The sequence below is a fragment of the Ipomoea nil genome, unplaced genomic scaffold (genome assembly GCF_001879475.1).
Source record: "Ipomoea nil cultivar Tokyo-kokei standard unplaced genomic scaffold, Asagao_1.1 scaffold3054, whole genome shotgun sequence".
NCBI lineage: Eukaryota > Viridiplantae > Streptophyta > Magnoliopsida > Solanales > Convolvulaceae > Ipomoea > Ipomoea nil.
The window spans coordinates 1,165,148-1,181,017 of NW_017619482.1; the positions used below are offsets into that span (position 1 = coordinate 1,165,148).

The window sequence follows — 15,870 nt, forward strand, 5'->3', positions numbered from 1 at the left end:
TGCTCATTTTTCTTAGCAATTTGTTTGCGCACTTTTTCATGCATTTTCTTTACCATGTCAGCTTTATTAGCTCCATATAAATTGCAGTACTCTTTCACCGGATATGGCATCAAATCAAGAGGAGTTAAGGGATTGAACCCATAAACCACCTCAAAAGGGGAAAAACCTGTAGTGTTGTGTGTGTGCTTGTTATAAGCAAATTCAGCAATAGGTAGCAATTCTTCCCAACTCTTCAAATTCTTGTCAATTAGAACTCGAAGCAAAGTACCTAAAATTTTATTGACAACTTCAGTTTGTCCGTTAGTTTGCGGGTGACATGTAGTAGAAAACAACAACTTAGTTCCAAGCTTACCCCAAAGAGTGTAGCTCAAAAATTGTATATCCCGATCAGAAACAATGGTTTTAGGCATCCCATGTAAATGGACAATCTCTTTAAAAAATATAGCGACACTACTAGCATCATCAGATTTATGGCAAGGAATGAAATGTGCCATCTTTGAAAACCTATCAACAACCACAAAAATTGAATCATGTCCTTTTTTTTTTTTTTTTTTTTTTGTTCTCGGCAGCCCTAAAACAAAGTCCATGGATAAATCAACCCAAGGATGTTCAGTCATAGGCAAAGGATGATATAACCATGCAGTTGACTTGTAGACTTGGCCCTTTTACAAATAATACATCTATCACACTTTTTATTTACATCTTTTCTCATTTTTGGCAAGAAGAAGTGTTCACGCAAAATATCCAAAGTCTTATGAATGCCATAATGGCCCATCAAACCTCCCATGTGGGCTTCCTTAATTAGGAGTTCTCGCATAGAACAACAAGGAGTACACAATCTATTTTCTTTAAACAAAAAACTGTCATGCACATAAAATTTCCCATGAGCTCCCTTTTGACATTCAATATATAATCCCTGAAAACTAAACTCAGTAGCATATAACTCCTTTAAATGCTCAAATCCTAAAAATCTAGCATGCATAGTTGTTGATTGCGGTAATTTGGACAAACAAATAATATCCGGAGTATTCGGGTTATCGAACCACAGGGAGATGGGGTACTAATCACTAGCTACTAAGTTACTCATATGAAACTAGTCCGAACGAAACTTTAAGATTGGGTAATTGCAGAAAATAACAAATAGAATAAAATAAATAACAAGGCTTTGTAAACAATAGAGCGAAACAGGATTCTTGGGATCACAATGTTTAATCACCTAGTGCCAATTATCGTTTGTAATATTTAGTTTGGAATTAAGATTTGTATGGGAATGCAAAGTGGAACAGAATTACACCCGTAATTTCTACCCCTAGTGAATTTCCACTCCCGTGGCTTAAACACCCCATAAGATCGAAGATCAGCATTCACATATTCCCAATTACTACCATCTCCCGATGCGCAACAATCTAGAATAAGATTCCCCCAATAAGTTCCTCTTTCCCAAGGTCCAACCATTAGGTGCAATCGTGTGTACCCTAATTTATGCCCCAATTCCCATTAGTGACACAAACATGGCTATGAAGCTAGTAATTTAGGCATTTAATTACCAACAACAACGGATTAAAACAAGATTGCAACACAAATCATAAAACCAAACATAAATATATTAAGAAATTAACGAACTAGGCACATAGGTTCATAAACAAATTCACCCAAAAATCCCTAAGGAATTTAGCCAAGCATGGCTAAATTGTACATAGCAAATATAAATAAAGAATTACAAATCATCAAAAGAGTACAAGAATTAACCAGACGATTTTCCCAAATCTCCCTAGTCTTCTTCTTACTTCCCAAGACAACTTGTGACTCTTGATTTCTCTCTTTCTTGTCTCCAAAGCACTCTAAAAATATTCCGAATCCGTTTTAGGGTTGAGGAAGGTGAGATTTTATAGTAGGTACAAAGCTGGGCGGAATTAAAATTTTCCTAAATTATAATTAAGAAATTGCCGCCATATTATATGAATATGCCAATTATATATTTTGGGAATTGTTGTGCCTTTCCAAATTTGGAATGTTGAAATATGAATTGGAAAGATTGCATGTGATTCAGCGCTGCTCTTCTTTCTTTCGCATTTGTTTCGCGACTTTCTCGACCGCAATGTCTTTTTGGAAATTTTCGACACGTCGAGTCCTCTGGGTTCCGAACTTGTCCAAAATTGTTCCAAACTCATCCTTGAACTCCCCTTGCTCATATCTTTGACCTAAAATGGTTCAAAAACACTAACAAACACCGTAAAACATTCAAAACGAGTGTAAAACCATATCCTAATGAGAATAGCAAGGAAAACATGCATGTATTACATAAACAAAATTAAAGAACTTAGTTACTGAGATGATTCAAAATAACCATAAAAACAAGCACAGATGTGATAACATCAGTTGTCAACAGAGAACATCTACTAGACAAAGCATCAGCAACTACATTATCTTTACCATACTCATATTCAATAACATATGGAAAAGATTCAATGTATTCAACCCATTTAGCATGGCGCCTATTGAGTTTGCGTTGACCTTTAAGATACTTCAAAGATTCATGGTCAGTATGGATTGCAAACTCTTTAGGCCTTAAGTAATGTTCCCAGTGTTCCAAAGCTCTAAAAAGAGCAAAGAACGCTTTGTCATATGTCGGGTAATTAAGAGCAGCCCCGTTCAGTTTTTCACTGAAATATGCAATAGGCTTGTCACCGTGCATTAGGACAACTCCAATTCCAACTCCCGAAGCATCACAATCCAATTCAAAAATTTCCTCAAAGTTAGGCAAGGCAAGAACGGGTGCAGAGCTTAATTTTTCTTTCAATATGTTAAAAGCTAGCTCTTGTTTTTCACCCCATTGAAAACCAACATTTTTCTTAATCACCTCGGTTAGTGGTGCAGCAATGGTGCTAAAATCTTTCACAAATCGGCGATAGAAACTTGCTAAGCCGTGAAAGCTACGCACCTCACTAACTGTCATTGGCGTTGGCCATTCGCTAATAACTTGGACTTTGGCACTATCTGCTTCAATTCCATTGGCACTAATAATAAAGCCAAGAAAATGAACATATGAGGTGCAAAACTCACATTTTTAAAAATTTGTATATAGTTTATTAGTTCTTAAAACAGAAAAAATATCATGCAAATGTTGAACATGCTCTTCGACGCTTTTGCTATATATTAGTATATCATCGAAATATACTACTACACTTTTGCCAATAAAATCTTTAAGCACATGGTTCATCAATCGCATGAAAGTACTAGGTGCATTAGTGAGTCCAAATGGCATATCTAGCCATTCATATAGACCTTGTTTGGTCTTGAATGCAGTTTTCCATTCATCCCCCTCACGAATCCTAATTTGATGGTACCCAGACCTCAAATTAATTTTTGAAAATATGCATGCACTATGTAGCTCATCTAACATGTCATCTAAACGAGGAATGGGAAAGCGATACTTTACTGTAATCTTATTTATAGCTCGACAGTCAACGCACATCGTCCACGACCCATCCTTTTTTTTGGCACCAACAATACTAGTACAACACTAGGACTTAAGCTCCCCCTTATCTGTCCTTTTTTCCAACAACTCAGCCACTTGTTTATGAATTTCTTTAGTTTCTTCGGGGTTGCATCTGTAAGCAGGTCTATTTGGAATAGGAGCCCCGGGTATCAAGCCTATTTGGTGCTCTATTCCTCTCATAGGATGTAATCCACTTGGAATCTCCTGTGGAAATACTTCATCAAAAACCTGCATTAAAGAAGAAATAGCCTCGGGCAAATGCTCATGGTTGGCTAGTTCAGGGACAGACCCTTTGTAAAGCATAAGAAATATAGACTGTTCGGCATCAATAACTCTCTCAATTTCTTTTCTTTTGCAGAATATGTTTGATTTTTTTCTTCTCTCTTTCTTTTGCTCACTTTCTTTCTTTTCATTTTTTCCTTCTTTTTCATTTTTCTCTTTTTCTTTTGTTTTTTTCTCATCATCATGAATTTGACTAGGAGTTAAAGATACAAGAGTTACTTTCTTTCCTTCATGTACAAATGAGTATTTATTACTAAAACCTTCATGGATGGTCTTCTTATCGAATTGCCAAGGCCTCCCTAAGAGCACATGTGCAACCTGCATGGGGACTACGTCACATAAAATCTCATCAGTATACCTTCCAATGGAGAGCGAAACTAGCACCTGCTTGTCAACCTTAATTTCTCCAATTTTGTTTGGCCATTGTAGAGAGTATGTCATAGGATGCTCAATAGTATTCAATCCTAGCTTTGTAACTAGTTCAGTACTAGCTACATTAGTACAACTGCCCCGTCAATTATAAGCTTACACACTTTGCTATCAATGTGACATCTAGTGTGAAATATGTTTTACTCTTTGCTCTTCTTCACCTCTAGCTTGCAAGTTCAACAATCTTCTCACCATCAACATATCTCCTTCAGCGGGACTTAGAATTTCATCTTCACTTTCACTAGGAGCTCGAGATTTCTCAGATTCTGGATCCGTCTCAAATTCCTCTGAATCAAGCAAAATCACATTTCTTTTGTTAGGACAATCTTTAGCTATGTGGCCTCTACCTTGGCATTTAAAACATTTGGTGTTGCTAGTCAGGTTGGTAGCAATATCAACTTTGTCCTTGCCCTTGTTAATAGATTTGCCCGCTTCTCCTTTAGGCTTGAAGTCTCTTTTCACTTCTTTGCTTGACCTCTAATTCTGAGTCCTTAGTTTCTTTTTCTTAAGTTTTTTTTTTTTTTTTCCAACTTGGATGGCCTTTTGAACCATTTCTTCATAATCCAAGTAGTCACACATTTCAATTTCATCTTGGATGTCCCAATTCAACCCCTTGATAAACCTAGAAATAGTAGTTTCAGGCTCTTCTGTAATTCCAAGTTTTGTCAAGAGTTTCTGCTCCTCATGGTCATACTCAGCTACAGACATTATGCCTTGTACAAGTTCTTGTAATTCTCGTTGGTATGTGATGGATTATATGAACCCGGGGTTCCGGATTATACAACCCGAATATATGATTGAATATAATAATTAAATACGTAAGCAATACGATGTCGTAAGGCCGTGAAGAACGTAGATTGTATTATAATAATAGTCGGGCTATTACAATGATAGTTTAGAACCAAGTGTGTAAGATAGAAATCAAGTGTCCCTTGTTAGGACAAGGTGAGGGGTCTTTATATGCTACAAACCTCTAACCGCTCCCCCTAAACCGGGGGGTGGTTGGATCTGGCGCTTTGACCACGTCCTAGCTCGGGACTGGGTCCAAAGTGCGGCCCGGGGTACGCGGGAGGAGTCGCAACTGCCGCCGCATGACTCGGACAACGCGGGGACCCCGTCTCGGCCGAGCTCCGACCCCAAAGGGTGGCCGACCCCGCGTAGGACGACCCGGGGTGCGCCAGCCGACCCCGTGGTGCCGAGCCCATGTTGGCCGACCCCGGGGTGGTTCGTCACTCCGTGTGCACAGTAGCCGGGGACCTCGTGATAGTAGCCGAGGACCCTGTTGTAGTAGTCGAGGACCCCGGGGAGGTAGACCCCTCCATGGTCTGTCCGGCCGCGTGCGTAGTCCACTGGGTGCCGGGTGTGATCCGCTCCATATTTCTTCGCTCCAGGTCTGCTCCGTAATTATTCCATCAGTATGAAGCAGGGACCCATTTCCTTCTCATCAACACCTTCATTTCTCTCCAACTCCTTACCTCTCTATCCCCACTCATTCTCCTATCCAACACCCTTTATCCCGCCAAAGAGTTGAAAAATCACTAAATTCTAGTATTACCTTCTTAAGTTTTTTTTTTTTTTTTTTTTTTTTTTTTTTTTTTTTTTGTTTTCTTCAGAGTAGTTATGGCAATCAGAAATTCTATCTATCTTCCTCTCCCATTCTAAATAAACATCAGGATCTCTCTTACCCGTAAAATTAGGAATATGTGAATTAATGTTCTCAATGTCATCATCTTCCTCATTTCTATCCCTCCTATATCCTCTATTTCCTCTTCTTCTCCCTCGTACTACCTTCTTCCCTTCTCTCATTAGCTCTCACATTTACCCTCTCATTTTGCGTATCATTTTGACCTTCATTTTGTTGATTTGGTCTCCTATCTCCCTCTATCCTCTCTATTCGGCCATTCAACCCCTCAATCATATCGGTCATTTTAGCAAATTGTCCCTTAATGACTCTCATCATGAGACGCATGTCAAGACTTAATTCTTCCTCATCAATCTCACTAGGACCCGACATTTTCCTAACCCACCCCAAGTATGAGATTTGGACCTCACGTCACTCCCTCACTTGCACTCTTTAATGGGGTGATCACTAGTTATTTTACCATTCGTGTATAATAAAACGCTCTAATGATCTCACAAATAAAATTCACTCAAGTAGTAAAAACAAGTTTTGTCCTGTGGAGTTCTTTCGGAGTTTTAAGACTAAGTCAAGAAACTTAACCCAAAAATGGCTAAACTCACACAAAGGTTAATATTTGGAGAAAAACAAATGATCTATGAGACAAGGAATTCCAAATGATGCTTCTCACCTTTTTGTTTGTTTGTTTGTTTGTTTGTTTGTTTTTTTTTTTTTTGTGTTTTTTTTTTAATCTTCTTTCCTTGATTTTTTTTTAACAATACTAGCAGCAAATCAAGGTGATATAAATCATAAGACAATATAGAATGCAGCAGAAAATACCATACACAGAATTTTTATTCAGTAGGGTGGATTCACAAATTTTTCTGTATTTCTGAGAATAATGTTTCGACAATTTTTTTTTTTTTTTTGGTCAGAAAGAACAATAGGTTGGCTATATCCACAAAAAATTTCAAGGCAAAAGGACACCCAAAAGTATTTTTTTGGAATTTTTTTCTCTAACTGGGCAGACTGAAAATTTCTGTAGAATCTATGCTTATTTGGGGCATAGTTACTAATTAATGCAAAAAGTTATGGATTAAAGCAAGTAGAACGATGGGAACATGATCATATAGAAGAATATATGAATGAAGTACGTATATGACACTTAAGAACAAGCTCAAAAATTTCAGTAAATACTCAACAGAATATAACTTACGTTGCATGTATAAAAACTGAAATTTGGGAATGATTGTAACCTGTTCATGTAAGGATTTGACTCCAAAGCTTTGATACCAAAATTGTTGTGGGCTCCGGTCAAGAAAGAAAGATGGTTGGGCGATGGAAGCAAAGGAATGAATGTGGTAATGTGAAGTCTCGCCACTCCAAGGATGGAGATAATAGTTGACGTCACTTAGGAGATAAATCCCAAGATAAGTCAAAATACTCCTCAAGAACTCAAGGAAAAGAAATTACCACAACAATATTCTTGAATTTACTACTATCAAAGTTGTCTTCCAAACAAAATAATAGCAAGGCTATTTATACACTTTAGCCAACCCCCACATCAATGGCTTTTAAGTTCAAAATGAGCTATTCTAGTGTAGCTTAAAAGATGCAACTAGCCACAAGACTAGGATAACTAAGTCAAATAGGTTTTAAAAAAACTAAATTCTAATTGAATTTAGGATTTATAAGCCTAATATGGACTTTACAAATTAAATAGTATATGGACCGTCTAAAATAGTCTTTAAACTTTTATTTGCAAGAAAAAATACTCCAAGTGTCGGTTTATAAGGTATGAACCTCCACTCGATCTTTATTCTTCAAATTATGTCTGAATCAGATTGACCACCTTCAATTCAACTCTATTTTTATATTCTTGATTAGCTTCACTTACTCCTTTAATAAAGCCATTCAAAACTTCATGAAATATCTTCGCCCTTGCTCTCGTCATTATGCCTCCCAAGGTTTGCAAATGATCTGTTTCTTTGTTCTCATCCTCATAGTTATCTTCAACAATAATATTCATTCATAAAAAATTAAAAATTTAATTTAAAAAAAAAAAACATGACAGCCAAGCTGCCATAATTTCTTGTCCATGGCAGGTTGGCTGCCATCGACAAAGAACCTTAGCGGGCTTCTCTATCCAATCTTTGGATAAAAGCCCGCCATGGTAGCCAAGTTGCTTGGCAGTCGTCCATAGCAGCTTGTTTGCCATTTCTTCTTTGTCTATGGCAGCTGCCATGGACAAAGAAGCTTGACGAGAAGCTCAGGACGGCTTCTCCGTCAAAATGGGGAAGCATTGCGCTGGAAAGTAATTTTTTTTTTTAATTAGTTTTTTTAGAATTTTTTTTTAATTTTTAAATAAGATTCTACATAAGATGTCATGTAAGCTAAGCAAAGTTGACATGTTATCGTTGGTAACTTTTTAAATATGTTAATGAGCAAATACCAATTTTGGTCCCACGAGTATTAGCAAAATGACGGTTTTAGTCAACATGTTTAATTCCTACCAATTTTCATCCACGACTATTGTTTTAATACCAATTTTAATCCATGACTATTATTTTAGTACCAAAATTCATCACGTCGGTCACCCATCAATTTAAGACATCCCGAAATCTAAAAATTTTAAGGGCATTTTCGTTATTTTCAACTTAATATTTCAATTTGAGCATAAATAAATGAATTTAAGCTCTAAGATGGATCCCAATTCGCAGTTCTCCTCCTCATCCTGCCTTAATTTGAGGAGAAAAACTGCGAATTGGGATAGATCTTAGGGCTTAAATCCCTTTATTCATGCTTAAATATGGATCCTAATTTGAAAGCACGAAACTACCCTTAATAATTTCATATTCCGGCATGTCTTAAACGAAGGAGTGACCGGCGTGATGAATTTTGGCAATAAAACAATAATTGTGAATGAAAATTGGTACTAAAACAATAGTCGTGGATGAAAATTGGTAGGAATTAAATATGTGGACCAAAACTGTCATTTTGCTAAAACTTGTGGGACCAAAATTGGTATTTGCTCATATGTTAATTGTACAAATTTAACAAGTTTAAGGGTCTAATTGATTTATTTATTTTTTTAGTTCGATGGTCTAATTGAATTTTGGTATATAATTAAAAGGGTCTATTTGACATTTATCAATTTTAATTATTACAAAATTTAAATAATTTGTAATATTTATGGACTTGTCTCAGTTATGCGATATTCGTTAACCTTCTGGATTTAATATTCGGTAGATTGATTGTTACGCCAAAAAGATAGAACAAGGAAAACTAGAAAGAGAAAATATCAAAACAGTAATTGATAGTGCAGGGAAAATGCACGAGAGATTCTCATTCATCATTCCTCATCTAATAGAATAGTTTTACATAATTATATTTATCCTTAAACAATAAGAATAATAACTAACTGCTAGCGAAGATAATGGTCATACATAGAAAATAATTATAACACCCCCCTTTGAACATTATCTTTCTATAATTATGCCTCGTTAAAAATCTTGTCAAAAAAACCATTAAGAAAAACATGGTCAATGAAAAGAGACATGATGTATGTATAATCATGTGTTATACAAAGTTGTCCTATTAAAATCCTTAGGTAAGAAAATCGAGTGGGAAAAACTTAGCTAGAGAAAAATAGTACAACAATAAATCTTTCATAACTAGTGCTTTGAAGTATAACACTATTTAAATTTAAATTTCTATTTTTTACCAAATACAAAGACTCATTCTACTTAAACTCATTACCATTACTAAATATTTGATTCCTATTAATGTTTCAATTCTAATGTTTGAACCAAATCTAAATGCACTCTCAGGTTACTGTGCTTAACATTGTTAGAAGCTTGATTCTAATGAGGGACTAAAAACGTTACTTTAGTTAAAATTGAGAAGTAAGAGAATCTATACTTAGAGCATAACTGACCAGGACTATATGGTCTAATGGTACCCGGGTTGGACTTTCATTTGGAAGGTTGTGAGTTCGAGCCTCAGTGGAGGCGTTATTAGCTCTTTGTGTTTCTCCTACATATAATTATATTTAAATATTATATATAACCACCAAATTAACTAATATATAAATAAATCGAAAGAGTTTAATCATTTGTAATCTTAATTAAAATAATTGGACGTAATTGTCATAGAGTAGAATATTAATTTGATATTAAATTATCTGAGAATAAGCCTAGAGAAAAAAACAAACTGCTAACCCACTACAACTAATATAATTTTAAAATCATGCTTGATTAGACTTTAGTGTTGACGAGAGAATTGCTGTGTAAACTGATTGTATCACATACATCTTTCATTTCTTCTTAGTTAGTTCTGCTCTGATCATCAATAAGCTTACAACATACACAGACGCAAATGGCTTACGCTGCTATAACTTCGCTTAAAGGAACACTATATCTACACTTCTTGCAGTCACAACCACGAAACTTATGCCTGGCTCTTATATACAAACAAAAGGTGGTCTCTCTCAATAGAGATCTTGGTTTCCTTCAAGAAAGTCTTGAGAAATCTGAGATCACCTATGATGATGCAGGAGCGATGAAAGATCTAGAGGAAGAGATGAGAGATGTAGCGTTCGAAGTTGAAGAAAGGATTGAGATGGAATTGACTACCATTTATCTGGCAAAGGGTTGGACCACTTGGAAGAAGCATCTTGCTTGCCTCCACAAGCTTCATGGAATCTTCAATGAAGCTTTAAAACAGACCGATTACCTCAAGAAGAAGTTGATAAAGATTAAAAGTGAAAAGCAGCTTGCAAAGGGTCCATCACAAGGTGAAAGGATCACTGATGTTTCACTCCTTGGTCAGATGCGACAAAGAGGACTACTCTTTGGTTCAACATCATCACAGCCTGCTGATTTAGAACGCGAGAATAATATTAGTGTGAGTAAATTTTCCAAAAACGCTTCAATAAAGTTTGATAGTAGAATTGTTGGATGCATCAAGGAATTCAATATGATATTGGATAAGCTCACGCAACAATCAGCTAAGCAGCTCCAAGTTGTATCAATCGTTGGCATGGGAGGAATAGGCAAGACCACTTTAGCTGGGGAAGTCTACAAGGATCCATCAATTACATCTTATTTTTACAAGCAAGCATGGGTTACTGTATCCCAAGAGTATAACATGGAGCAAATGCTCAGATGCCTTATCGGTTGTGTTAGTGCATCAAGTTATGATGAACAAAGCAGCAATGACCAAGGGGAATTAGCAGTCTGTCTGCGTAAACATTTGAAGGAACAGAGATACTTGATAGTGATGGATGATATATGGAGTACTGATGTTTGGGATAGTGTGCATAGGTGCTTTCCAAATGATAATAATGGAAGCCGTATACTGTTGATTTCTCGGCTCAGAGAGGTGGCTAATTATGTTGCTAGTTCAGGTAACTCTATCATTGACATGTCTTTCTTAAAAGCGAATGAAAGTTGGAGTCTCTACTGCAAGGTGTTTGGTAAAACAGAATTTCTTTCAGTGTTTGAGCAAATTGGTAGAGACATAGTGAATGGATGTAAAGGATTACCTCTAGCTATTACTTTAGTAGCTAGTCTTCTCTCCAAGACAGAGGAGAAGGTGGAAAAGTGGAACAATGTTGCAGAAAGTGTAATTGGTAATTTTGATGAAGCATGTTCAAGTATACTATCTTTGATTTACAATCAATTACCGTACCCCTCTAAAGCTTGCTTTCTACATTTTGGAGTTTTTCCAGAAGTTTATGGAATCCGTGTAAAGAAGTTAGTTAAGTTGTGGGCAGCAGAGGGATTTTGCGGGGCAGTGAACAATAAGAATCCGGAGGAAGTGGCCACAGAATGCTTGCAAGATCTTGTTGATAGAAGTCTTGTTATAGTTGATAAACAGAGTTATGATGGCAAAATCAAGACAATTAGGATGCATGATCTCTTGCGAGACTTGTGCTTAAGAGAAGCTCGATATGAAAATTTCTTGTATGTCATTGGAAATGATGATCATGGTGCTGTTGCTGGACCAGTAAAACATCCATTTAACAAGAGGAAATGGGCTTGTCCTTGGATAAGTATTAAATCTGGATGTGACAATATTCAAATTAGATCTATGGGCTTTGACAAATTCCATTCCTTACACTCTTTTGGTTATGTTGATTTCAGCATTAAGGTGCTCTGTCACTTCAAACTATTAAGAGTAGTAGACATGAAACTTGGACTCTGGAACTTTGAAGATAAGATGCTATATATGAAAAATCTTGTTCACTTGAGATACTTAGCTTTGTCCCTAAATGAAAAAGTGGGCCCTCTTAAACTAAAGCTCTTTAAGCATTGGAATATGCAAAGTTTTCAAGTCCGTGGATGTAGTGTTATATTGGATTCCTCTAATGCATCTACAATTTGGAAAATGCCACTGTTAAGGCATTTTTATCTTGACGGAATTCCTTTTACATTAGAGGGTTCGGAGGTTGTTCATAGAAACATAGAGACTATATCTTGGTTGCGTCCGAAGTGTTGTACAGAGCATCTTTTTACAAGGATTCCAAATTTAAAAAAATTGGGAATTCAAGGTGAAATGCATTTTGAAAATGAAAATTCAGATGGTTTCTATAATTTTGTGCACTTGGGGCAGCTTGAGAAACTAAACATCAAAGGGTGGGATCTCAAACTTCCCTATAGCGGCATCCCATGGGCAACCAGTTTTCTACCAAATCTTAAGAAGCTCAAATTCGTCGAGACTAGGTTGCCATGGAGTGATATGAGGCTTATTGGTATGTTGCCGAATCTAGAAGTTCTAAAATTGATAAATGCTTGTGTGGGAGAAAAGTGGCAGCCATGTGAGGGAGGGTTCCGTCAATTGAAAAGGTTGGTAATTGAAAGCTGGAGTTTGGAAGATTGGAATGCTGTGGATGATCATTTCCCTGTGCTTCAACATTTAGAGTTAAGTGATTGCCGTTTGTTGCGAGAGATTCCTATTGCGTTTGCCGATATTGCCACACTTGAATTGATTCAATTAGATTCCTGCTTGGATTCCGTTTCGACTTCTGCGAAGCTTATTCAAGATGATCAGCGAAGCTATGGAAATGGAGCCCTCCTTGTTCGTGCTAGAAATGAAGTTACTTCAATTCTTTTTCCCAGGTAGCAATTCCTCTGCAATCAATAATTATGTGCATGTTTTCTCTCAATTTTCTGTATCTCATATTTCTTTACCTATATAAATGTGTCCACCATCTCTTTTTCTTTTTTTTTTTTAATAACCCTTAATTTATTGTTTCCAGGATATGATTGGATGTGATGAGGAGGAAGGGGTAGAGAGTGACGAATGAATAAGGGTACGTACTTAAATAAGTCCATCTGTTGTATTTGCATAAACCTGTTTATTTTGTTTTGTTTCTACTCTAGTCTAGTTTTATAATGACCAAACAAACTAAATGCATGCTTTTAATCTTAATCTTTCACGAGGCATTTGGTTTCTCCTGTGCTTGAATATTTAGAGTTATATAAATGCGATAATTTGCGAGAAATTCCTAGTGATTTTGTGGATATCACAACACTAGCATTGATTCAGTTAAACTGGTGTTGGGATTCTGTTCTGGCTTTCGCAAAGTTGATTCAAGAATAGCAATACAACAACTATAAAAATGCCCTCCGTGTTCGTTGGAAAATATTAAAGTATCCAAATTTCATAACATATATCCAAATTTCACTTGTTGTTCAATTATGCGATCCAAGTGAATGAGTGATGCTCTTTTTGGTTGCAGCAGATAGCACTTTGGGGTGTTTCTGTATAAATCCTTATGGGATTTATGATATACACTGATAGTGATACATTTCCTGTCAGTCTGTCACTGATAATTGTTTATGAGTTTCTTTTTTTGTTGATTGTAGCAGTTTATTAACCATTTTCATGTAACAGAGTGGGTGAAGAGAGAGAGAGAAAATGGAGCAAGCTAAGTGTTATCCATCAACTCATCAACAGTACTCAACTTTTCTTTCTTTTTTTCCTTACAAGAGAGAAGAAATGGAGGAAGTCTCTTTGGGCAAAGATGGTGCGCGCAATAGACCTTGGATAAGAGTCTACTCTTCCAAGGTGGCGTAGGCAGTGGCCATTCGGGAGGTGCTCAGCTGGGTAAAGACGAGGTATCAAGTGGAAATAAATGTACTGTTGGTGGTTCGAGGCCTATCAAACGGCAATGATTAGTCATCATTCTATTTGTCTTAGGTGACATAAAATCACTCTTAAATTGATTTTTCACACACTTTTGTCTCTTTTGTTAAGCAATCAGCGAATCGTATTGCCTATGTGTTGGTTCGGAGTCAATTTTTCAGTCTGATCGTAAAGAATGGTTGTCATTCCCTCAGTATAGCAGGAGCCAGGAGGATCTGTTATAGGCAAATTATATCATGCACCACAAGTCTTTTTTTCTTTTTTTTTTTAAATGAAAATAAACAGTGTTTGTTTTCCGCCGTTTCGCACCCTTTTTGCAAAAAGTAACCATGTTCTTCAGTGTCATTTTGTATACACTGCAGTGTCAGTTCAACACAACTACAGTTTCATTTCGATATAACTATAGTTTCATTCGATATTTATAGATTCAAATATGTGAAAATGTTATTTAATTTTATTTTATATACACTATAGTTTCATTAAAACACAACTACATGATCATTTTGATATAATTACAGCTTCATTGTACAATATACACTCAAATATGTGAAATGTTATTCAGTTTCATTTTATATACACTGCAGTTTCATTTCACTATAACTACAGTATCATTTTGATATAACTGCAGTGTCGGTTTACATATACTATAGTGTCAGTTGATGTTTAATACACCAAACAAGCGGACTCCATTAACTATAACGGTGGGCCGTTTCTTTACTTAAAGAAACGGCGCCGTTTTTTATCATGCACCGCGGTCTATGATATAACGACTGTCTGTTATATATGAATTTGCCAATCGTTTTTGTACTTGTTATGGGTTTGTAGTTCTAATGAATTTTTGGGTCAATACGTAGTGTGTTGCATCATAAACTATTATGGTTTCTGCTTGAATTGTGGTATAAAGTTGGTATTATTTATTCATCTGAACTGATTTTTCCATCTAAAAGCAGAGAGTGCACGGCGTGGATAATACTTAGTTTTCTCAAGTCCCTTTTTGTTTTAAAAATCTCCGTCTTTAGATATGAACTGACATTGTCAAGCTCATTTGGATATTTCATTGATACTTATACTATCAATATTGACTCAGATAATAAATAAGTTCATTATCAACTCTTTATTCAGCACATAATGGTACATATTATTCCTTCTTCATGAAGATAATAACTCAATTCGCAACTCTTTAAAGACTACATAATGACACTTAATAAATACATATTCCTTCTTCAGGAAGAAAAATACTCCGTCAATTATTAACTGTTTCATGTCATATATAAAGACCATTGTAATTTAATACTATACATGTTACGATTTTTATTTTCTTATTTCGGGAATTATAAATTCGGGAATTATAAATCCATCAGGGATTTCTCAAAATAAATATTAACTGTATATTACCGTGGGAGAGTATATTTGATTAGAATCAAAGGGTCTCTGCGTGAACCCATAAGTTACAAACTCGCTTTATACCATATCACCTCGTTATTCTTATTTCTCTTTCGTGTACACACCCATTTGTAACCTTCAGGGTTAACGCTCAATGGTGTATTGTTATAAAGAGAATATATTCATTTTAGCGAGTCGAACTACGTCTTAATTGCTCATTTGTATGTTAAATAGTCATGACACTTCCGGTGCCTAACTACTCTGGATCCAAATTATCATATAACGAGCAAATTGTAAAGGCAATTGTGTTGTCGGCAACTATGACATTTTATCATAATTTTCTCCTATATTTATAAAATTCATGCATGACAATTTCTAAATCAACCAGATTGTTGTCATTTCCCAAAGACAATTAAATCTGACCGTTCCGCATCCCTAGTATTATATTTGTTTGGTGCACCCATAATTTTACTAGGGTTTTTCGCCATGTGAATGAACGTCTGCAGGA

At 36.0% G+C, this 15,870-nt stretch overlaps 1 protein-coding gene across 1 annotated transcript; it reads left to right on the forward strand.

Annotated features, from left to right (window-relative positions):
* Positions 1–11,957: 11,957 nt before the first annotated feature.
* LOC109163987 (putative late blight resistance protein homolog R1A-4) lies at positions 11,958–14,215 on the forward strand. The gene is made up of 3 exons (XM_019312719.1): positions 11,958–12,949; positions 13,090–13,143; positions 13,728–14,215. The coding sequence occupies exons 1-2, from the start codon at positions 12,018–12,020 to the stop codon at positions 13,094–13,096; spliced, it is 939 nt and encodes a 312-aa protein (XP_019168264.1). The 5' UTR covers positions 11,958–12,017; the 3' UTR covers positions 13,097–13,143; positions 13,728–14,215.
* The last annotated feature ends 1,655 nt before the right edge of the window (positions 14,216–15,870 follow it).

Bases quoted from the DNA above. Each gene is read 5' to 3' on its own strand.
- LOC109163987 (XM_019312719.1), top strand. From the start codon at position 12,018: ATGAAACTTGGACTCTGGAACTTTGAAGATAAGATGCTATATATGAAA.